The sequence below is a fragment of the Palaemon carinicauda genome, chromosome 23 (assembly GCF_036898095.1).
Source record: "Palaemon carinicauda isolate YSFRI2023 chromosome 23, ASM3689809v2, whole genome shotgun sequence".
Lineage (NCBI taxonomy): Eukaryota > Metazoa > Arthropoda > Malacostraca > Decapoda > Palaemonidae > Palaemon > Palaemon carinicauda.
The window spans coordinates 76,038,273-76,063,767 of NC_090747.1; the positions used below are offsets into that span (position 1 = coordinate 76,038,273).

The 25,495-nt window shown below is 40.2% G+C and overlaps 2 protein-coding genes across 5 annotated transcripts in view; one reads left to right on the forward strand and one right to left on the reverse strand.

Moving 5' to 3' along the window:
- LOC137617072 (DDB1- and CUL4-associated factor 8-like) overlaps positions 1 to 8,206 on the forward strand; it is a 56,610-nt gene extending 48,404 nt beyond the window's left edge. The window contains exon 7 of the mRNA XM_068346913.1: positions 3,180 to 8,206. Coding sequence (XP_068203014.1) covers positions 3,180 to 3,314 — 135 coding nt within the window. The 3' untranslated portion in view covers positions 3,315 to 8,206. The remainder of the gene's footprint in view (positions 1 to 3,179) is intronic.
- The window catches only part of LOC137617179 (DDB1- and CUL4-associated factor 8-like), a 483,388-nt gene that overhangs the window by 90,935 nt on the left and 366,958 nt on the right, over positions 1 to 25,495 (reverse strand). The window lies entirely within an intron of this gene.

Here is a 25,495-nt window from a genome sequence, read left to right on the forward strand (position 1 = left end):
CTTGCAGCTCGGTTTTTGCTAAACGAGCTTCCTTCACGTCCTTGGCCTAAGTCGTTCGAGATCCCAAGCCTGTCCAACTTGGTGGGGAATGAACTGGAGAGAGTACTTTGCCCAGTTAGAGCTCTTAGGTACTATCTAAAAAGGTCTTAACCTTTACGAGGACAATCAGAAGCCTTATGGTGTGCTATCAAGAAGCCTTCTTTTCCAAGGTCTAAGAACTCAGTTTCTTACTATTCAGGCTTCTGATTAGGGAAGCACATTCTCATCTGAAGGAAGAAGACCTTGCTTTGCTGAAGGTAAGGACACATGAAGTGAGAGCTGTGGCTACTTCAGTGGCCTTCAAACAGAACCGTTCTCTGCAGAGTGTTATGGATGCAACCTATTGGAGAAGCAAGTCAGTGTTCGCATCATTCTATCTCAAAGATGTCCAGTCTCTTTACGAGTACTGCTACACCCTGGGACCATTCGTAGCAACGAATGCAGTAGTAGGCGGGGGCTCAGCCACTACATTCCCATAACCTTTTAACCTTTCTCTTGAATACTTTTTATGGGTTGTACGGTCGGCTAAGAAGCCTTCCACATCCTTGTTGATTTGGCGGGTGGTCAATTCTTTCTTGAGAAGCGCCGAGGTTAAAGGTTGTGATGAGGTCCTTTAGTATGGGTTGCAGCCCTTGATACTTCAGCACCTTAGAGTTGTTCAGCCTCCTAAGAGGAACGCTGCGCTCAGTAAGGAAGACGAACTTATTTAAGGCAGAGTAATGGCTCAAGTCGACTTCCTTACCAGGTACTTATAATTTCATTGTTATTTTGAATAACTGATAATATGAAATACGGGATACTTAGCTTCTTGATATACATGTACACTGGTTTTCACCCACCTCCCTGGGTGTGAATCAGCTACATGATTATCGGGTAAGATTAATATTGAAAAATGTTATTTTCATTAGTAAAATAAATTTTTGAATATACTTAACCGATAATCATGATTTAATTGACCCACCCTTCCTCCCCATAGAACCAGTGGACCGAGGAAAAATTGAGGTGGTGTCAACAAGAAGTACTGCAGTACCTGGCCACAGGTGGCGCTTGTGAGTACACCCCCCTCTTGTATAGCGATCGCTGGCGTATCCCTTCCGTAGAATTCTGTCGGGCAACGGAGTTGACAGCTACATGATTATCGGGTAAGTATATTCAAAAATTTATTTTACTAATGAAAATAACATTTTGGATCACTAACTGTAATGATAAAATCCTCAAGTGGCCAGAACCATGTGATTTACAGCCCCAATACCTGAATTGATTTCAGAAAAAAACACTTTTGTGCACCAGAAGTTAAGAAATGTATGATAGCGGATTTGATTAAAGAGTAAACTCTGGAAACAAATTGAAAAGGCAGTGCATGTGGAGGAATTGGAAGGACAAAAAGAGATTGTGTCAGGATAGCAGAAAGATGTAGAGAGCCAGGGAGTGGGTATTGCTGTGAGTGACAGAAACAGTGGGGTAAAGAGTACAAATCTGTTAGTTTGAAGATTATATGATAAGGTTAGTGTGAAGTAATAGTGAATGTAAGGATTCCTTGAATGGAAAAGAGGGCAAGTGAAAAATAATGTTTTATGGAGAGTCTGAATTTGTTCCTTGCTGGGTTCACTAGAATATAATGATGGTTTTGTTCGGTGATTTGGAGGCAAAGAGGGAACAGGAGGAGGTAGCGTTGTTCATTAGGAACTCCCGGAATAAATGAGAAAGGAAATTTGTTTGACTTTTTTTAAAGAACCCTGATTGTTGGAAATGCTGGGATTCATAGAAGAATATTCTCAAGTAAAACAAATATTAGTTAGAGTATATGGTTATACAAACACAGATGCAGAATTGAGCTGACGGATATTAGGTGATGATAAAAAACAAAGATGACTTTGTCAAAATAATTAATATTGATTGTCAGTAAGGTATGCTCCCTACATGTATACATGAAAAAGAATCATATTGAAAAAAAAAACTACTAATTGATAGCGAAATGTAAAGTATTTAAGATTTTGATAAACATATGGTTATACCAAATGCAGAAAAAAATATTTCAAGGCATCCAGTGTTTTTTAGCTAAGTATTTCTTATATATGTAATTTACTTATATTATTTCCATCTTTTTATGGCTTATTCTTTAAAGAGGGTATTTTAGTAGTTTTAAAATCTTATCATAACCAAGGCACTTTTTTTCTCCATTTTTTATTACAATCTACAGAGTAGGAATTTTGTAAGTCATGTACATGTCATGCATGGGGGGGACAGTCTCTATTAGGTGTCAGTTGTTTCATCTTTAGAGCAGGGAAAATTCTTTTTAGCTGTACTTGGTTTGGGTTGTTGAATACCTGGGAAAAAACATTCATTAAGCTACCATGCACTCAAGTGCAGTAATTCACTAGGTTTGTCTTGTAGCCATCTCTACATGTGAATGAATATACAGTACAGGTAACAACATGTTGGTGATAAAAATCAAATCTAGGGGCTTTAGCATCAACTTTAACACATATATTCATCTGGAATATTCTATTTACCAAAACTTTTACCTACTGCAAGATCGGTTGTTTGAAACTTAAATAGCTGGAACTCTGAGAAATTGAAATTTACGATGTCTACGTAATTTTCCTATTTGATTTTGTCGTTGATTTGTGATGATGATTTTTTCTATTATTTTAAATGCTGTATGAAATATGGTTTAATTTTGTTAAATGTAATTGTTTTTCTTATAAACCATAATAGGGTACTTGAAATGTTTGTGGTGTTTTATCAATTGAGCAAAAAATCTAGACATTTGAAACTAGGACTGTCTGGATTCATTAATTTTTAAGAAAAAAAAAAAAAAAAAACATATGGACTTGAATGGTTTGCTTAGCATTTTATGATTGGAATTTTTGTGTTTTGGTGTTTTTTAATCTTTTTATGAAAGGAGTATTTTGCTTGGTAAAGGTTTATTTCAAGATTTGTTTTTATTAATAGATATGTTATTGTGATGATGATTGTAGTTGAACTTTAAGGTTTAGGTTTAATAAGACTGCACTGTTCCTGCTGTACTAGTTAGGCAATCATAGGGTCCAATGTTATGAAAACTTTTACTCATTGACCTCATTAAGGAAAGTGTGATATTTAGGATACAAATGAGAATGTTTCAATATTTATTGCAGGGAACATCAGCCCCATTTGACCTGTCAAACGGAGCCGATGGAAATGACGGGACTGTTGGAGGTTCATCTAGTGATGAAAGCAACGACAGTGATGGTTCAGAAGGACAACATGGCATCCAGTGTGCTACTCATTAGTAGTATTTCTGATATGTATATGAATATAGATATATATATCAGTATTTTGAATATTTTGTGATGTTACAAGTGTCAATATTTTCCATGCTAATAGTGATACACAGAAGTAACTTGATCTTATAAATCCCAAGAACTAACTTTTTGCCAGTCATAGGATATCAAAAGTAACTTGGTGTAAGTTTACACCAAACAGTGGAAGCTACGCCAAAGTTCCTACAGAGGCTAATATACGATGCTCTGCTGATTACAGTGGTAAAAAGACTTATCATCTGATTAATATAATTATATCTGAAAACAAGAAATTATTTTCATGTGAAAAGCTGGATGGGGTTGGATTTAGAACTTTAATCAGACATTTCACTCCTTACCTTATTAGTGGAAGAAGTGTTCTAGGCATTAAAGGTCTGAATGCATTCAATTTTATTTTTAAAAAAATATTGGTACAAAAAGGTCTCATACGTTGTGTTTTCAATTATTTTTTTTAGTTACCAAATTATTATATGTATTCCAATTTGATACATTATTAAAGAATTTAAGATAGAAGTGTGGGTTGTAAATATCATAGTAAGTTTCACACTTCACATGGTATAAATACCATTCAATATTTATCACAGTAGAACCAGAATAATCTATCATTTCTTTTACATAGTACAGTTTATGATCTTTGGCTCAGAACAGTTTCAGATCTAGCAGACTTTAGCAAGAAGTTATATGATCTCGGATTGATGCAAGGATGGTCTGAAGTGTCCTGAAATTGATGGAAATAGTCAGATGATGATTTGGCTGATTTTTATTTATCATGTGATATTTCCCATTTCTTACCCTTGATACAATTCAGTATTCCAAGGGTGTTTTTAAGGTAACATGCTTTTATCATTTAGAGCTGTTATGAAAATATGTTTTTTGGGGAATATTTTGTGACTGCTTTAATCTTTAGTTAGTGAGTAGAGGGTTGTACTTAAAATTTTAAAGTACTTGCCGAGGATAAAGCAAAGACTGTACAGTATTTGGAAAGCATAATCCAGTCCTCAGATGGGGGTTGTGTGTTTACGTGACTGTGTAATTGATATTTTCAAGTGATTAGAAGGAAAAATATACAGTAAATTGCATATGATATGACATTTATAAGCCAAGGTATAAAGTGAATAGAAATTTATCCTGAAAGGAAAACGGAGTTGGAAATTGTGATTGAGCAAACATAGAGAGCCATACATGAAAATAATATAATAGCATTACAGAATGTAGTTACAATAGTTTTGAAAGTGACTCTCAAACTTCAACTTCCAAAAGTGTTACAGAGATAAAGAGGAGATTTTTTGAGCAGTTAATCATGACCAGGCATAGGTATCAAAACTAAATTGCAAATATTTTGTGTAGTAAATTAAAGCTCACAAAAATTTATTTAACTTTAATGTATTTAAGGTAACTATCAAAGTACAATTGAGAAGGCAGAGCTCTTAAGTATGGATTTATAACCTCATGCAGCAAGATTTCAAGATTACCGATGAACATATAAACTGATCCGCCAACTGAAAAAGAGAGTATGAGATATCAAAATGACTGCATTCCATTGGAGCTTTTCTTTAAGAGGTATTTTGTACAGTATTCGTCAAACTTACAAGTTTGTAATTTGTTGCCAGTGATGCTAAAAACTTATTGCTTGCTCGATACTGTATGATTGTGTTGCTATATAAAATATATGTAAGGGCTGTTGCTTCTGAAGGTATATGAGTTGACAGAAGCCATGTGTTGTAAGTGTCGTATTGTTAACTGGAATGCAAACTGTCTGATTAGTTTTGTGAAAGAGTGTCTTTATCTTCAGAAGCAACAACCTTTTCATTCAATTTATTATATATTATCACAAATGAGTTAATGAGACCTGAAGTCAGTAATGATTCTCAGATGCTATATCTTCAGTCCAACATTACAAGGACAGCAGTCTTATACTTTAGTAACTTGAAAGGAAATGTACACTTTGGTTGATGTGACTAAGTTGGGTAACCTTGAGCATTGCTTTGTAAATCTGACCTTGCTTTCAAGATATCTGCATTTTATTGAAAGCAAATTTTAATATATTCTTTTCGTTTGTAAAGATAAATATAGGTTTAATTTTTCTAGGAGCCTTTTGTCTTTGAAATAAGTTTATTAGATTTTCTTATAAAGTTTGAATTTAAATTGGTTTCAGATACAGTTTTAATTTCTTATTAACTTTTGTTAATTCCCTACTCTAAATGACCTAAAAATCTTTTAAGGGAATACGACCCTGAATTATAATGTTTAGATTTATGACATTTTGGTATATCTTCAGAATTTTAAGTTATTTCATGATAGTTTTTCTCAATTCTCTTAATTTTGGTTACTAATTAGTCTAGTGTCCTTAATAAAAAAAATGGAGCCAAAGAAAAAAATTATATATCAACTGACACTAAGTACTGTATTACAAAAATATGACTACAAACCATTCTTTAAAAACTTTACTACAAACGATATAGATTGCGGCAGCCAAGTTTTCCAGTAGGGCCTAAAGTATCTGGTGTTTGCTTTCTCGTTAATAACTCCTTGCATTAATTTCTGGTCATTTTACTCTCATTACTTACAGATGAAGGCTCATTTCAATTATCACTTTGAATTGAGATAATGACACTTATTTTTTTGTTCCAACAGCATTTCAAGTCAAAATATTTTTACTAAAGTATTAGCTAATGACTTTTATTCTTGTTACTATATGTATTATATTAGTGAACAACCCAAAGGTTCATTTATAAAAGATTAGAGTTAAGAAAACTTCATTTATTATTTTGAGTTTCTACTGTTAAGTTTTCCTTGAAGATAATCTGTGTGCTTTAGCAAAAGAAATCACAGATTTCTGAAGACTGTGATATTCTTTCTTTTTCAAATGCACTATGTTATTATAGGATTGTTATCATGTCTATTGCTAAAGGAAGTACAACCTTTTAGTCCCATTTCGTGCAATTTCTGACACGTTTACATTATTTACATGTATAGGTCTTGCATCTAACCCGTTTTTTCTGTAATTTGAGGAATATCAGGATTTTCAACTCATATTTTTGTCTTCAAAAGAATTATGAGAAGTGACATTTTATGTTTCTCAAGAGGTTTTACATGCCAGTTCTAACATTTGCTTTATTTTGGTAAACTGGTTTCAGAAATTTGTAATTTGTTTGGTACAGAACTACAGAAACTACTGTTTGTCTCACTCTGAGAAAGGGGTGGCGTGACTTCTAGCCTATTTTGTAGATGTGATAATGTGTCAAGGCTATTTGTTTATTTTTTTTTTATATTTTTTTTAAATTAGGTGTAATAATAAGAAAACCCTCTAAGCCCTGAGGGGTAAATTTTCACATTCTTTGTAAAATTGAAAACATAATGTGATAAGGGTTAGTTTTAAATGAGGCCTGTCATAATCACACATTTATTTTTGCTTATTAATTTCTCTTAATGGATATGCATTTGATTTTTGAAATTTGAATGTAATATATTTGTATTGTATGAGGAGCTTCACCTGTTTTTAATATCCTTCTGTCAAGTTGTTTGTATCATTAGGGGTTCTTAGGGATAAATGTAGGTTCATGTGTTTGGTCGAATGGACAGAGTGCTTTTCTGTTAGGTGTAGAGGACTTTTTAACTTCATATGAATTTAAATAATAGTGAGTTTATTCGGACCAGCTAATCAATGTTTTTTGTATTCTTCACAGGTAACCAAAGATTCAAACAGGTTTCTTTAGATTCAAAGTTGACTGTTAATGTTGTAACTATATGCTGTTAGGTGTTACAGACTAATTTCTTTCCTTTGTTCCATGTAACAAGCTCTTATTTTTAGTGAATCTTAGTTTATGAGGATTGTTAGGTCTTTTTGTTTTGACAACTTTTTCTGATATATCTATTTTGTGGCTCATACTTTTCTTGTCTTTTAAAGAGTTATTAATTAGTAATTGTCTATACTATATTTAATTTGTTGTTTTATAATTACTGAGTGGTGTGGTAACATTTACTTTCACAGCACAAATTTTCATGAAACATTCATCATATTGAAATTAATTTGTTCCTATGTGCATGCAAACCTTTTTTTCTTTAAAATAGGGGGTATCTTCAGCGGAGCTGAAACGGCCGTAAAAATTGTAAACGACCGGTGGTAAACATGAGCGAGTAGCCCTGCCCACTCTCCTGTCAAAACCTCTTCACTTTTATCTTCAGTCCTGAATACAGACATACTGTACAGTTGTGTCTTACCCCATATTCATGGGGTAGTAGAACTCCTGAGCCTTCATCCCTTGCAACAAATGAGGGTGCTCAGGATTCTCTTATCTGTACTGGACTTTGGCCAAGTACCAGTGGAAGCAGAGAATCCAGTCAATGTGTTCCTTTGTGGAGGTTTTTGCTCTCACGAACAAACTGGGTGAAGCAACTATGGCACTAGCTTCGGTAGGACCTAGGTCATCAATGTTCTCTTTGTGTCCCTCAGGGGACGAGACATTCTCTAGAGCTAGTTGGATCTTATTAGTTTGTCCCTGGATAGAGTTGAAAATCAGATCTGAGAACTCTTGCTTCCTGACAGTTTAACAAGATCTTGCCCCAATGGTTCATAGGCAGTGAAGGTTCTACATGCCAGTTTTCTGCCTCATCACCTCTTGAGGTTGACCCATCAGTTTAGATACTGGTCGAGTGTCTTCCCTTGTAGAGACTCTGATAAGAAGGCATGTCCTTCTCTGCTTCAGAGTTTGTGGCCTTGGAGACTTCTACCATGGATACCCTCCAAATAGTAAGGGAGGTAGAAAGAAGGTTTTATGTTGAGTCCCCCACTGCCTAATGCTACATATAAGCGAATGATTCCTGGTGTGCCATTACACAACTTATTATTATTAGCATTATTTATTAATATTATTATTATTATTATTACTTTCTTCCTTTTTGTACTGCTGTCCCAGCCCTATCATGTAAACTAATAGCAGTTGTAACTATCCTCGTACATCACCAAAAGCCCTAACATTACTACAGAGGTGAAAGAAATGGTGGAGAAGACGTTCAAGACGGATCTCCAAGCTTCTACAGCCAACTTCTCGGAAGTCAAATGTAGGCTGGAGACCAGTCATTGACCTCTCTCCTCTGAGCCAATATGTAGAGCAATTAGGATTAGGATGGAGATGGTATAAATTATTTTGAGTTTGATCAGAGAAGAATAGCTTTGAGCCTTGTCTTCCAACTGAAGAGTGTAGTGGACCTCTCCTCCTGTGGGAGTTGTCCATGTTTGTGTAAAGAGTTTACCTGGATTGGGGCATAACCTGTGTTGTCAAGTCTCTATGCATGACATTATGAGCCTTTGAGAAAGTCATCAAACAGTGATCCAATTCTAAAGACTGACTTTTTACTAGCCGTAACATTGGCAGAGAGAGAGTTGGACGGAGTTCTCTTTAGTTTTGTAACCGAATTTGTGGACAAAAGCAAGAAAATTACCGAGGTTTGAAACCTTCTCCATCCCCTTGCTTCATAAAGTGTTTGGTGGAAATTGGGAGGATGTGCTTTTGTGTCCAGTAAGGGCTCTGTGGTACTATCTGAAGAAGATTCGACATGTCAGGCTCAAGTGTTAGCGACTCTTCCTTATCACTGATAGAACCAAGAAAGAGGTGTTGTAAAACACATTCTTTTTCTGGCGTACTGAGACAGAGTACACGCTGTGACCATTAACGGGTTCAATGTACCAGCTCAAACTTAGCCTGATGAAGAATCTTGCAGTCAGATAGCCAATGAAGACAATATTCCCAGGGAATATACCCACAAGTCCTTCAACACTTGTTCTTGGCCTTGTGCAGGTTGCTCCAGAAGTTATATTAATGAAAGATAGAATTACTAGCTCTGCTTCTTCTTTGGGATGAAGGAGTCGTACCGTTACAGGTGCGATCTGTCATTGAAGGTGGTAATGCATTTCTAAGCACCATTCATATTGAACTAATCTGTAAGAAGTACTTATCCCCCATCCTCTCTTAACAGGGTGGAGGATAGTGGAATGAGTACTAACCCATATGGCCATCATGAGCCTGGTATTTCATTCCATACTGTCTTTTCCCTTTGGGGAGAAAGGTTCTTTCATTGACTAAATAGCTTGTACATAACCATTCCCCATCCTCCCTTAACAGGGTGGAGGATAGTTAAATGAATAATAACCCATATGGCCATCATGAACTTGGTATTTCATTCCATACTGTCTTCTCCTTTTGGGGGAGAAAGGTTCCTTCATTGACTAAATACCTGGTACATAACTAAGTACTGCCCAGGCTGTCTCAGCCTACTCATCCCATGATGGGAGACTGGTGAAGTTCTTTCTCTTACTCCTGTACAGGACCAGGGAGTCTGGTATATTCCAAAAAAAGAGGAAATGAACCAACCAGTTAAGTTCCCATCCACCAATAAGCAAGTCTCCATATTTTAAAGGACAAAAGGTTTGTTTATGTGTAGTTTGTTCTTTTGTTGATGATTGCCTAACACAGACTTGAGGTCATAGCCCCCAAGATTAATGGGATTATGAAAAAGTAACTTAACTTTTGAAAGTTCATTTTTTTCTTTAGCCCTTGACAAAAACCAAGTTTCCAAATATAGCCAAAAGAAATAATTTTAGTAGTTAGAGAAAGTTTCATGGTAGCCAGTCCCAATAAGTAGTAGAGATTTGGAGAGGAGGAGGAAGCATAAGAAGTAAGAAAAGTAGTTACTGTATAAAATATTATCTCTGTTCTCCAGGTAGGGAAAGGGGCTGTATCTTTTTAAAGGAGTTTACTCGGTGGCTAAAAGTTTTGAGGTTGAAAGGAATTTTTGAGATTTATTAAGATATTATTTTTATCATTATTACAAGCTAAGCTATAACCCTAGTTAGGGAAGCAAGATGCTATGATCCCATGTGCCCCAACAGGGAAAATAGCCCAGTGAGGAAAGGAAAAAAGCAAATAAATAACCAAGAAAAGAATAAACAATGAAAATAAAATATTTCAAGAAGAGTAACAAGATTAAATTAGACCCTTCATATATATATAAACTATAAAAACTTCAAAAAACCAAGAGTAAGAGAAATAAGATAGAACAGCATGTCCGAGTGTACCCAAAGCAAGAGAACTCTAATCCAAGACAGTGGAAGACCATGGTAGAGACGCTATGGCACTATCCAAGACCAGAGAACAATGGTTTGATTTTGGAGTGTCTTTCTCCTAGAAGAGCTGCTTACCATAGCTAAAGAGTCTCTTCTACCCTTACCAAGAGGAAAGTAGCCACTGGAAAATTATATTGCAGTTTGTTCCAACACGGAGTACTTACCTCGAACTACTTTCTTAGGAGAGTCTGGGAATCTCCTTAATCACCGACCAAGAATTTTGCGTAGCTCTCCAGTACCTCTCAGGGGCGCTCCGGAGCGGAAGGATACTCGCACCGGGTCATGCGTGGGGTCGCGCTTGTTAGCCAGTAAGCGTCTGGTAGCGGCGGTGACTAAATCTCGCCACTCTCTGTCTCTTATCCCGGCCGTTCACCTTGTGTTCCCACGTGTTCCTTTGTGTTCTTCTCCTTACCTTGTCCCACGTGTTCCCTTGTGTTCCTTTCTCTTGTGTACTGTACCACGTGTATCCGTTGTGTTCCTCACCTTTCCCTTGTGTGCTTGTGTTCGCTTTTATCATGGATCCTCAGTGTCGCTGTCCTGGGACCCAAGCTGGTAAGTCTTGTGGGGCATGGCTTTCATCGCCCGAGGTCGACCCGCACACCTTGTGCTCCTCATGTCGGGGGAAGAGGTGTTCCCCGGCATCCAAGTGCCCTGAGTGCGAGTCTTGGCCGGAGCTCCAATGGACCCTACTGTATACGCTAAGAAGAAGAAGAAGGCTTCTAAGAGGTTGCTGAAGAAGTCAGGTCTTTCTTCGCCGCTGACGTCGCCCTCGGCCCAGTCTGAGAGGGGTTCTCCTTTGCCTTCCCTTACCCAGAGTAGGGGACGAGGTAAGTCCGTTTCGGGGAAGCGGCCCATTGCCGTTCCCCATGAGTCTGATGTGGGGGATTCTGTGTCCAAGGGGCCTGTGCAGACAGTGAGGGGTCTGCTGATGTGGCGGGAGTGTGTGTTATAGACGAAGGCCTGGTGCCCGCAGAACCCGTCGTAAGTGTACATCCAGTGGGGGGGGGGGGAATCGGCGCCCACCCCCACGCCCGAAAAGTGCTTTTCAGGTTCAGCGGATTCTGGGGGTGGCCAGACCAAAGAAAGGCGGCCCACGTGCTCCTGGGACCGGACCCCGACTCCATCGTTTGGATGGCTCCTAGGACGCCCTTCAGGTCCCCCATGAGGCAGGAGGAGGATATCGAAGGTTGGCTCGACGCTCGTCCCATCATCTGTTCACCCCCGGCGCCATCGGCCACGCTTCCGCCGGACTTCATGGAGCCCGTGACTCCGAGTTCCAGACCCAGGACCCCCAGGAGGCTCATGATAGAGTCGGAAGATTCAGCCTCCTCGTATTCCGCTGACGATTTCTCCTATGACTCCTATTCGTCGGATAGCTGCAGTGTTCGAGACTCTAGGAGGAAGAGGAAGCAATCTAGGAGGAGGAGATCGAGCCCACGCGACAGCCCGCCCAGGAAGAGGGCGAGGTCCTCGAGGAGGGACTACCGTAAGAGGTTATCACCGAAGAAGCGTTATGTTACCGTGGTACATCATCGTCAAGAATCCAGCAGGTCGGTTGCCACTCCAGTTCGTGCCTCGGTGGCTGCTGGAGCCGCTCCCGTTGCCCTGCACAGTGTCTCTTTGGCTCCGCCCGCTTGTCGGATGCAGCCGTTGGCACACTCGTTGTTACCCCGGCCTAGTAAGTCGGCGGCTCCACCCGTGTGCAGGGAACTCCCGCGGGTTAAGCACAGCAACGCAACTCCAGGATCATTTGTCGCAGCGGTTCCGGCCAAGTTTTGGGATTCGCCGCTGCCACGACCATCAACCAGCGCCATCCGGGTGAGCCCGGGAGCGGGATAGACCCATGATGGCTACCTCCACCCCGACGGCTCTACGCGAGACGGAGGCACCCGCTCCATCATCCTACCATGAGGGGAGGGAGGCCTCCGTGCCCACAGATCCCTCCGCGTTTGAGGAGCCTTCAGACGCGGAGGTACGGTTAGTGGACGACCTAGTAGACTTAGGTGAGTGTTCTGCGGAAGAGGTCTCGTCCTGCCGTAAGGTGCTTGCTCTCATCCGACAGCAGCATAGGTTGGACGAGCCTCAACCAACACCTGCACGAGCTTGGCTCTCAGGTCTGGGCAGGATGGTGGAGGATCCTGTCCAGAAGAAGCCTACCTTGACCCTGCCTTTAGCCGCCGATGTTGCCATGGGAATGGAGCACGTAGACCTTTACGTGTCGGGACCGGAGAATTCTTTGAGGTCACAGGGCTCATTCAAACTCCTACTGGGTCAAGACCCAGAGAAAGTTCTATGTACCTGACGGTCATCATTCAGGGCCCCGCACGTTGGAAGAAGGGGTCGCTACCCTGAACCAGGGCAACTCGGACGAGCGTAGCCTGAACGGAGCTGGTCTTCTCACAAGCGGAGGCTGCCATGATGGAGGTCACCGCTCAGGACACCGTAAACGTGACCTCTTGGCTGGATTGGTGGGTCTGTACGCTGGCAGACTTTCAAATCTCGCACGACCTCTCAGTGCTGGACAATCAGGCTCTTCTAAAAGAATTGATCCGCTCGGGGGGTTAAGGCCATGAGGTTCCTGACCTTTCAGTCCCTTACCCAGACGGCCAACTGGGTTCTGAGAAAAAGGGACACTATCCTGAACAGACTATCCCGCAGGCTCCCCAAGCGAGAGGCAAAGTTCCTAAGAAACTCTCCCGTCTGTGCCAGAACGGTATTCCCTCTCCAAACGGTAGCGGAGACGATGGAGAGAGAGTCGGCAAGTTGAAGGGGTCAGCCGAGCCCAGGCAGCAGTTGCCAAGGTGGCCCCTTGTGAGGAGACCTTCGGCGGACGGGGCCTACCCGTCTCCGCCTCTTCGTGGCACCAGTCTCCTCGGCCTTCCAGGAGGAGTGGTGCTCAACCTCAAACCACCTATAGACCTAAGTTCTCAGGGTCAAGGAGAGGCCGGTCAAACCGCCTTCCTAGAAGGAGATAGGGAGAGGGGCCCCCTACACCTTCCCACGCCCCTGGTGGGGGGATGCCTCAAACATTTTTGGCAAGCATGGCGGGACAACGGGGCGGACCCATGGACGGTAACTGTTCTCAGGGAGGGATACAGGATTCCCTTCCTGTCAGAGCCGCCCACGTTGATCCCCGAACACCGAGCGGTACGGTTAGCTCTCAACGACTCGTAGAAGAGGACAGCCCTATAGGCAGAGGTGGAGACTATGCTGGAGAAAAGAGCCCTGCACCCCGTGCACGAGCCGTCACCGGGCTTCTACAGCAGGCTCTTCCTGGTGAAGAAGGCGACGGGAGGTTGGAGGCCGGTAATCGACCTCTCGGCATTGAACAAATTCATCAGGAAGATCCCCTTCAAGATGGACACGCCGAAGTCAGTGTTGGTAGCCTTGAGAGAAGGAGATTTCATGCTGTCCCTGGATCTCAAGGATGCCTACTTCCAGATTCCCGTTCACCCCTCCAGCAGGAAGTTTCTCAGGGTAAAGTGGGGCTCCCAGACTCTTCAATTCAAGACCCTCTGCTTCGGTCTGTCGACAGCCCCTCAAGTCTTCACGAGAGGCTTCGCGCTGGTCTTGACCTGGGCACCAGCAAGGCATCAGGCTGATAAGGTACCTCGATGATTGGTTGCTGCTTTCAACCTCAGGAGGTAGCCTTAAAAGAGAAAGGTATTCGACTGGTCAATTTTTGCAAAGAGCTCGGGATAACTATCAATCTCGGAAAATCCCAACTAGTTCCCACCACCAGGATGACGTACCTGGGGATGGTGTTAGATTCCCAACTGGTGAGAGCCTTCCCGTCCCAGGAGAGGCTAGACAACCTGGACCAGGTTGGCTAGTAATAATAATAATAATAATCCGCCCGTTCCTGGCCAGTACTCCGATGAGAGCCAAGGATTGGCACAGATTAGTTGGTCACCTGGTCTTATTGGAGAAGTTGGTTCCTCAGGGCAGGCTCAAGCTCAGACCGGTTCAGTGGAACCTGAAGGACCTCTGGTCAATAGGAGGTTCCCCAAAGAAGATAGTCCCGGTGTCTCTTCCCTCCAAGGAAGCTCTCCTCTGGTGGTCCGACAGGAGGAATACGTTGAAAGGGATTCCGTTCGGCTCCCCTCCTCTGGAGATGCTGCTCTTCACGGACGCATCGAAGGAGGGGTGGGGAGCGCACCTCCTCGAGGAGACAGCGGAGGGGAAATGGTCAGTGAAGGAAAAGACCCGGCACATCAATCTTCTGGAGCTCATGGCAGTGCAGAGGGCATTGGTAAGTTTCACCTGCCTCCTTCGGGGGAACTCGGTAGCCCTCATGTGCGACGCCACGGTAGTAGCATACGTCAAGAAACAAGGAGGGTTAAGATCAAGGGAGTTGTGCGATCTCACAGCTCAAGTCCTAGAATGGGCCGAAAAGAACGACATTCTCCTATCAGCCAGATTTATCCCCGGAAAAAGGAACGTCCTGGCGGACGGGCTAAGCAGGGCAGGCCAAATAGTGGGATCAGAGCGGTCCCTTCCACCCCCAAGTGGCACAGGAAGTCCTACGTCGTTGGGGCTCCCCAGTGATAGACATGTCCGCCACAAGACTAAACGCAAAGCTCCCCGTATTCTGCTCCCCAATACCAGATCCGACAGCAGCCTTTGAGGACGCCTTCCAGCACCCTTGGGACAACCTCGATGTCTACGCCTTTCCCCCCTTTGGGATGATCAGACAGGTTCTCAACAGATTAAGACAAAGTCCACAGAGATGACTTTGGTAGTGCCCTGGTGGCCGGAGAGGGAGTGGTTCGTGGATCTGCAGGACCTAGCCACTCTCCCGCCGTGGCCCTTACCAGCAAGAGAAGACCTGCTAAGCCAACCACACTTCCAAAAGGTGCACGAAAACCCTCAGGGCCTGAGGATACACGTGTGGAGGTTATTAAGCGGCTGCTAAGGAAGGAAGGGTTCTCGGACAAAACAGCGGATAGGATGTCGGGGTATCTGTGGAAGTCCTCTTGCATTGTGTACCAAGGAAAATGGGCAACCTTTGTCAAGTGGTGTGCCACTCAGAACCTCCGGCCCTTGGACGTTTCGGTCCACAATATTGCGGACTTCCTGGTACACTTGAGGGATGACCTAGGGGATCATCCCAGCCATCAAAGGAGTTCGAGCGGCGTTAGGCCAGGTGTTCCAGCTCAAGGGCATCAATCTGGGGACCTCGCGTCACATCTCGATGCTCATCAGAAGTTTTGAGCAAACTTGTGACCCCCGCACCTCGAGGGTTCCCCAGTGGGATATTGCCAAAGTCCTCAAGGCCTTTTCACGGCCCCCGTATGAGCCTCTGAAGGATGTATTAGACAAGGATCTCACCCTCAAAGCCGTCTTCTTACTAGCCCTGGCCTCAGCGAAATGGGTGAGCGAGCTCCACGGTCTGTCCTTCGAGGTGTCCCACTTGAAAGGGTGGAAGGACATGAAATTTAAGTTCTTGCCGGAGTTCGTAGCAAAGACCCAGAACCCTGCAATTGCGGACCCTAGGTTCGAAGAATTCTCAATTCCGGCTATTCCATGTTAGGACAACCCTAGTGACTTGCTCTTGTGTCCCGTAAGGACCATCAGGAAGTACCTTAGGAGGACGGCCAAACTCAGACTGGTGGTGAAAAGTTTGTTTGTGTCCACAGGCTCGGTCAAGAAGGCAGTTTCCAAAAACACCATATCCTTCTGGCTGAGGCAGGTGATAGAGAGGACCTATGAGAGTGAGGGCTCCACGGTGCCTGGGACCCCGAGACCCCATGATATTAGGGGCCTTAGCACGTCCTTAGCGTTTGGCACCAACATGGCGCTAGGCCAAATCTTACGGGCGGGCACTTGGGCTAGGCAGTTCACCTTTACAGCCCATTACCTCAAGGACTGTACGAGGAAGTCCCTGGATGCCTTCTCCATCGGACCAGTCACTTCAGCCATGCAACAAGTTTAGTAGTTTGAGCCCCGGGATAGCCGTGGGAAGTAATCGTAAGCAACACAAGTTCCTCCTTACTATCCCACCTTCCTTGCTACCCTCTATTCCTTTCCCGAGACCCCATCCTTACATGGGAGAATGGGACGTTGGAACACATCAAGTCTGGATTATGAATAAAAGGTGAGTTATACATAAGGTAGACTTTTGCGTGCTTTCCCCTACTCTCCTGCCTCTCCCTTGGCGTCCCAGACCTAGTCCCCTATCTAGGTCAAGGGCCCCAACAAGTCTCGAATATGCCAAATTGTAAGCCACTTCCTCCTCCTAAAGTATAAGTCTCCTAAGAAAGTAGTTTGAGGTAAGTACTCCGTGTTGGAACAAATCACAAATTTTAAGTAATGTGTATTTTTCCTAACAGTACTTACCTCGAACTACTTTCGGGTAATGGCCCTCCCATCCTACCCCGAGTATCTTACAGGAGTTCGAGGAAGACTTAAACATACGATTACTGGCTAACAAGCGCGACCCCACGCGTGACTCAGGTCGCACCAGGGCGAGTATCCTTCCGCCCCGGAGCGCCCCGAGAGGTAGTGGAGAGAGGGGGAACTATGCAAAATTCTTGGTCGGTGATTAAGATTCTCAGACTCTCCTAAGAAAGTAGTTCAAGGTAAGTACTGTTAGGAAAAATACAAATTACTTAAAATTTGTGATATTTAACTCCTTGGACTCCTTGATAATCTCAGTGTTGTCAGGTGTATGAGGATAGAGGAGAATGTGATATGATAAGAATAGGCCAGATTATTCGGTGTATGTGTAGGCAAAGACAAAGGGATCCAATGTAATACTGTCTGGCCAGTCAAAGGATCCAATAACTCTACCGGTAGCATCTCAACAGGTTAGGCGATTTGAATAAGGATTTGCACAAGGCTTTCAAAGGTAAAAGTTTCTAGCATTTCATAAAGCTTATATGAGGATTAGGGAGAAGAGGAGTGGGTAGCACTTTGATTTTAGGAACAATTCCGGTCACTGACGGGTCAGAAATATTAGAATCAAGAACTGTGAGTGTGCAACATCTTTTTTTGGGTACCCTCTGAGTCTTAAGTAGCTGTTGTTGGCTGGCTTGGCAGGTGGTATCTCCTTTATTGTAACCAATCCTCTGCAGTCTTGCTGGTCATCTCCTGTTCCAGGTATGGTGAGGAAGAAAGCAATTGGGACATTTTGGACAGGTAGTTCTTCCTCCTTTATGAGCACTGATGCAGTCCAGAGTTGGTTGCTTCTGGCTGCAGATGGTTGTGCCTAGCAGATATTCTAGTAGTGCCCAAAGCTCTGACAGTAGAAGCATCAAAGAGGTTCTAGTATGAAGTCTTCAACAGTGAAGACTCCCCAAATCCTAAGGTTTAAACTTGAAGATGGCTACGACTTTGCTTGAGGAAGCATTAAGACAGATCTTTCAGCGTTCAGCAGCAGTAATGTAGTTGAGCGAGGTGTTGGGTTAAAGTTGCATTGAGAGAAAATAGTTGTAAGATGACGGCTTTCCATAGTCTTGTTGATGGATCAAGCATTTGAAGAGATGCATCAGTCTGTAGAAAGTAGGCACTTTGCCTTTTTTGGGGGGTTGGTGATTAAGTTACCATTGAGGTTTGGTCGTATTGAATCATTGATAGAAGGTCTTGCAGTTTCCTGAGCTGAAACAGCTGTGTGGAAGGAGGTATGTGAGGGAGAGGAATACTTGAACTGGGGAAAGAGCCACAAGAGTTTCTTTCTAGTTGTAGTTGGAGTTTGATTTGTGAAAGATAAAGGATCTTCTTTCCTGGAGTTTTTTGCATGGGGATGGAAGATGGGATGGCTGAATGCACTAGCAAGTATATTGGTGACATCGCCAAAACAATATCAAGCATGGTCAGTGTACTGCGGCCACTTTCATTCATGTAAGAGACTCGACCAAGCCGAAGGCCTTTGTGAGGAGTGACTCATGGTAGTGTCATAGCTCTGGCACCCAAAAATGCTGGAAGCTGTCAGAAAATCCCATTTGTGAGCTGAGTGAGGAGGTCTGGATGGCGTAGGAACAGAACTGCCACAGTATATGAGCAGAAAAAAATAACAATTTTGAAAGATATATTTTTCTAGCTATGTATACCTGAGTACTGTAATTTAAAGTTGAATTCCTTTCCTCAAACATCCCTCTTAGTTCTGAGCCAAAGGTCTAAATAAGAAATCTGACAGGAAAGTTGGTGGCGCTAATTTCCTGCGCTCACCACCTTTCTTCAACTACCTCGTTAACAATATCAATGGCCATTTCAGCATCACTAAAGATTTTCCGTAATTTAGAGGACTTAGGTTTGTATAGCTATGAAAAATGCAAATTACTTTTATATTTTGTTACTCTATTTTTCTTTAGTATAGTATAGTGTAATCATTTCTTACCTCAAAAACTTTTTGCATTAATGATCTACGCCCATTGATGGTGGGAACACCTAAAGCTAAGTTTAAACCTTCCTTGAAGTTTTCAAGTATCTATTTTTTTCTTTTTTTAGCAATGGTAGCAGAACCCAATTTAATATCATTAAAATTGTATGCCCTTAATTTTCTCAATACTAATAAAGTTCTTGTTAATGACTGGGAAGGTGTTGCGCGACAGATGCTTCAATACCTATGTAAGGCTGGAGGTAAATAGCATAATTTAATGTTATGAATATAGGTTTGCCAAATACCTGTATTGCACCCTTCACATTCAAACCGCCATGGTACTTGTTTTGTGTGTAAACAATGACAACAAAGCTTTCTTTAATCAAGGAGAGGAGTGATACATTCATATTCCAATCATCTTTTAACAGGTGAGAGTTGCCACAAATGTTGTGATTTTAATCTGTAACTGCTAAGATGGCAGGTATTTTTATGGACTAACGTTTGAGCCACGAATGAGCCGTGGTGAGAGTGACCAAGGTAATTACCTTGAATGTGGAGAAACATAAAATGATAATGAAAGAATAGACATTATTTGAAAACTATAGGAAAAGACATTTAAGTACAGTATTAACATAGCCAGTGGATAGGAACTTTGTCAGACAGCAACGTCGTATAAGGACATGACAACAGAGGACATAGTACAAGATATAGATGGACTAACACCAAAAGGTCTATGGATAGCTTTTGTGAGGTCTTGTCTATGATTAGATTAATATCTCCCATTGAGAATTGGCTAACTGATGAATTGGTTAAAGTTTTATCTTATACAACTCATCAGTATCAACATGGACTTCATATTTATATGGAGGCCTATTGGATAGGTAATTGAATGTTCTTGAATAAAGGAAAAGGAAGGGCTGAGGCTGATATGGGAACATGAACTCCAAAGTAAGTAATCAACTTGCTAATAAAAGAAGGCTGTTTTTATCAGGGGCTACTTGACTTACAGTGAATTCACAATTTTAACATTCATAAAGCAGTTTAACAAAACAATAAAGTGACATTTCTCAATTATAGTAATAGGACTCCCCATAAGAATTTATTTATAATTGAAACTTGAAGAATCTGAGCTAGGTCAAGCAACTTTCATAAAAGTGGAGCTCTGTACAGTAACTGAACAGCTGGGTGGAAAGAGATCAAAGATAACCGATAAATATTAATGATAATGTACTTTGAGATCAAAGGGTCAAAACAAAGAACCTTTACTAGAATTTATAGTGTGCTCTTTAGAGCACAGTAGGCAATGCCCAACTACAGCATACCAAACCAGAAAATGAAAGAGTTACTGAGGCCAGTTTGTAGCATTGAAAATTTTTAATATGTGGTGACCTTGATACACAGTTAAACTGTATCTTGTTTACAAAGTAATTAAAACAAACTATAAAGTAATTATGAGTAGTATTCCAAATTTATATAAATACAACAGTTGAAAAAGTATTTACTGTACAAAAATTTCACATCATTAAATTATATGATCTCAAGATAGAAGTAACATGAACATTATAATGTTGAAGAAGAGGTAGGATATAAAAGTCATCAATCAAGAGGATAAAATTGGATATAAATGCAGGAAGGGAATTTGAAAAATTAAGGATTAACAACCAAACAAAATCCAAGAGGATTATAAAAGAAAGAACAATTTTAAGCAGAAGAAAAACAACAACGCATGTTTTGGCAGTGTACAGAACAGTTTTAGTGTTGATGTTTTGTTAAGTAGTTGCAGTATTCTTACCATATTGACTGTACTCTACAACAAAGTAATAAACAACAGGGAGAGCTGAAAAATGAAGGAAATTATAGCTAGATAAAAAGATCAGTAGCTTGGAGAGCAGGAGAAAGGAATGAATTTATAACCTGGATTTCACTTTTGAGTAATTTTGTTCAAGCAGAGGTTGTGATTCATTTAACTGAAGGACTTCACTTAACAGCATCAAGTTTACATTCAAGCAGGCTATGCTATACAGTACTGTAGTTCCTATTAATGACAATATGAGGGTGGGACACACTAAGAGATCTTTATTTGTCAAACATTGCTCTTGCTAACTTGGATCTTCAAAACATACCACTTGAAAGAATAGAGCTGATTTAGGTTATTTGCTGAAGCAATAATTGTGGCCCTAGCTGTACTGCTAAATAGGTGATGGCATCTTTTGCAGTGCTCAAGAGTTTAGACTAGTGCACCTCACACAAACCACTGTAGACATTACTTGTGGGTCTTTGCACAGATTTCTATCTTCTATCCATAGCTGCACTTGCTTTATGACTTTCTACTTCTGTTCTTGTCATCTTTATTTCATCTTGCTGTCCAACTTCTAACTTTTAACTCACTGAGTAACTATAGTTTTACCCTAGATTCTCTAAGGCACTGATGGGCTCACAGGTCCCATTACCAGGCTTTATATCCTAACCTAACCCGACTAAATCAATAAATCCTATCAATTCTAACCTAGATAAGGATGCCTTCTTAATACCTTCTAGTTCCCTAGTAGTGAATATTTTGACAAGGCCATATTGCTTTGTCAATCAAACTTTGAAAAACTTCCATACTTTGTATTGAGTGCGGTGGCCACTACCACAAGTTCACTAAGAAAGAATACTATGGATTGAGGTTACTTTAAAGGCCTGTGGATAATTCTAAGTATTTAAGAGGGCAAAAAATTGAAATTTTTTTTTTAGATATGTGTTGACCTTGACCTAATTAGAAATAGTTCTGGCAGAATGACTTCTGGACAGAAGAGAATGGAGAGAACTCCTTTCACATATAATCCCATGAAGGGAAAAGCCCTCATAATTCTTAGTAATTGTCATGTCAAATAGATTTTCCATTATTTATTGGCTGCATTGTTATTTCCATCCAGTCATTAGCCCAACTTGTTGAGGATCTCCTATATGATACAGCAAGACTGCCTCTTAAATGTACATTAATATGTTTCTAGTTACATACTATATAATCACATGTAAGTTCTTATAATAATTGGCTTAATCAGAGGGGATCTTATTTATCAAAGACTCATAAGGTTTATTACATTTGATAATGATTTTCCATATAAATGTTCATTAAACACTAGAATAATATTATGTATGCTACTATGTTGGGAAGTTGGTCTGGTTCTGCAATGAACCATTATTTTTTCTATCAAAGCCTCATATTTTAGAATTTTAAGCAAACTGTTAAATTACTTTATAACAGCAATCTGAATTATTTTATTATAGCTTAATGACTGCCACAGTGGTAGAAGGTTTGTTTATGGTTACTGAACTTGGAGTCATTGTTAATTCCATTCTCTTTCCATATTCTTATCTGATTATTAAGTATTTTTTGTTGACAAAATGATCCAAAGATCTTAAAACAATGTTTTATATTTATACAAATATAAAGTTTTATACAACATTGTCTTACATATGTTGCTGTGCTGTGTATTTGCACCCTCCCCCCTTTCTCCCAACTAACATTTCGGAAAGGTAATGAGAGCTTGTTACCTGATAGAGCAGGGATTTGAAATTTATAACAGTTAGAGATAGTAATTGAAACTACTTGCTTGCAACTTCATCCCTAATGGGGTCTTGGGTAATATTTATTCTGAAGTTATAGGAATAATTGTAATTTTTAATAGATTGTCATAATTTATAATTTTCAGTGAGAGATTTTAGTATAACTAATTTTTTTTTTTATTATTTCCATTACAAAAAATTCTATCAAACTCTGAAAATAATAATTAAAAATTAGTTGAATTTTAGACTATTTTTATTATGTTGGTATTGCTCAGATATTATTGGCCACAATTCACAAAAGGATAAGTTTGGTTTTGTATATAATTTCCTGGATAAAGGTTAAAAATTTGACCTAGGATTTTAGGGATAGGAATGAAAAAAAAAATTAGTTAAAATCTAGAAAACATACACCACAAACAGAAAGGTGCTTTGTCCTGCCAGCTGTCATATCTGGTTTTATCATGTGTTAATAATGTTCACTAAAGGACTTGGGAGGATATACATATGTTGATAATTAATAGAGAATTGTTTGTTCTTTCTTTGTCTCACTTGAACATAATCATTAACACTTTCAAAGAAATAGTAAATTTCATAGAAATGTGATAAAAATACATGTCTCCCATATCCTTACACAGTTACAAAATGTAAAACTCTAGGCAAAGGTCCATCTCAGTAAGTGGAGGATGGTGGTACTTGTGTGTGATGTGAGACTAATAACAGTGGGACTTTAAAATGAGCAAATGCGATGGTTTAAAAAGCCTTTATATCTTAATTACTTGAAATGAGGAGACTTCTTTTGAAGTGACGAGTCATCCTTGCTTGCCAAGTTCTGAAGTATCATTCATTTTAACACATCCAAATATTGTTGACTGTAACATTTATGCGCATATTTGCATAGTCACGAAAGTGAATGTGCTGTAAATACTTTGAAATAAGATAGTGGTTCACTGTCTGATAAATTTAGGAATAATAAAAAATTTATTTAATATGTATGAATACATGGAAGTTTTGGTTTAACCTGGTAAAGTTAAAAAATGTGATAATAACATAAGAATATCTAAAGTAAGCAACAAAACACTGACTGCTTACTTTCTACTTTGAAATATGAAGTGAATATTAGAACGATGTAAAGATGAAAGAGCTCAGGAGAAATAGGTAAAAATCAAGTTACAGAAAGCAATGTACATGCGGATTAAAGGCACACTGACGCTGTCATCTATCCTAGAGAGGGAGAAAATGAGCAACCATACCTTCATGCATATCATGAACCCATCAGTAACCTCTAAAAGCTCGCCTCATACTTTATCTGAAGTATTGTCAATTAAAGACTCCCCACCTTTTGCTAGTTATTTAGTCAACATTCATATTTAACCTTTAATATTCATTATTAAGCTCTTCACACTGAATTGTCCTTAATTTTACTGATTCTACACCTTTGTCAGCTTTCTGTAAGCTTCACCAGTCAATGTTTTGCACTGCCTTTGTAGATTACACATTTATTAGGTATTCCAAAGTTTACAATCTTTGTCTTAAATCATTTTGTACATTGCAGTACAGTACTCTATGCATTATAAGTATATGTAATTTTTATTATTACTATTCCATTTACTGAGTAGGTTGCTGCTTCATAGTGTGTGCCAAAAAGCAAGTTCTCTTGTGTTACCTGCAGTTTGTGTGGAATGTTTTGGTTTATGGATTTTCTCTTTATATTTATTTGTTTTGGTTATTCATCTATATTCATAAATTTAGTACTAACTGTGTACTTTTACCAGATATTAATTACATTTCCTTTCAGTGCTCATAATTGGTATCTAATCCTTTTTGGGCGTGTAAGTGATTTCTCATTTGCTATCTCATCTTGTGGATTTTTTTATATTTTATGTAAGCCACTGGTAGTAATGCTGTTATGGATTACAGTTTAATTTGTGCTTTAGTTGTACTTATGTAATTAGTGTTTCAGTGTTTGTGCTGTGTTTCTTTGTCAGTTTCTGGTGTTATGCTGTGTACCCTAAGTATGCCTTAATATGATTTAGCCACACGTTTTGTGTAGCACCAACTGATGTAGCCTGTGCTGCTCGCCAAGCTCAGTCAAGTCTTGTCATATTGGTTTCCTGCCCAGTTGTCACTTTATGAGAAGTAAGGAGGAACAATGCCAACATTTCAGCTTCTGCATTCAAGCCTTCTGTAATGGTTGGCCTCCGCATCTTCTTCATTGATCAAAATGAAGGAGCTATTAAGTTAAAGTTGTGTCCTTAGCACAATACCAACCCTACCAGCATATCTACCATCTTTTCATTTGCACTTTGCACCACACCTACTCTGCCCAATGAAAGGTTTATCGGGTCAAATTTGACTATTCCCTTCGCCTCTGTTTGGTGACTTCCCAAACAGTTAACTTTATTCTTCCTCACTTCCTGATTTTATTGCTATAGCTGTATCAGTAGATCTCTGCAAAAGCTACAGTAAAGCACTTTTCCTTGTGTAGCGATTCAGGATCTTTATATCAAGTTAAAGCATTGCATGCAACGGTGCTGTTCCTATTATGCCTGCAGAACTTGGTATTGATAATTCTACTATGCCCGTTATATTTGCTGTTTTAGCTTTGCCAGTTGTGGAGGTTTTATTTCTTATTTTTCAGATTTATTGCTACTCATTATTGAAGGGTTAAAATTCCAGATGCATTACCTCAGAAATTCAAAACAATACTTTTTATTTAGTCTTTTTTTTCTTACTGATAATTTGTGATTGTTTAAATGTTTGCTTTACAAACTATGTCCAACTCAAAAAACAATGTTGTGCTGCCTGCTGTATCAGTTAGTCTTGCTATTTCAGCCAAGTTAACAAGCATGATATGATGTACAAGTTTCTGATAAAGCAACTTTGTTTCTACACAAATACAAACCATTGTCCTTTGCTATAGGGGACGGATAACAGTGAAGGCTGGATTACGACAGTTAAAACTTTTAACGAGTTGTCAAGAACTGGCAAGGTAGTCAGCTGCTGCTAGAGGGTAGGCAATTTAGCCCACTGTAATCTCACTTGCATTCCAACCAACAGTGTGAACTTGTTCCTCGCTACCTGGACTACCTGTAAAACATTGGCAGTTTCTGCTTTTGTAAATTAACTCTATCTTCAAAATATCTTTTTCTCTCTCCA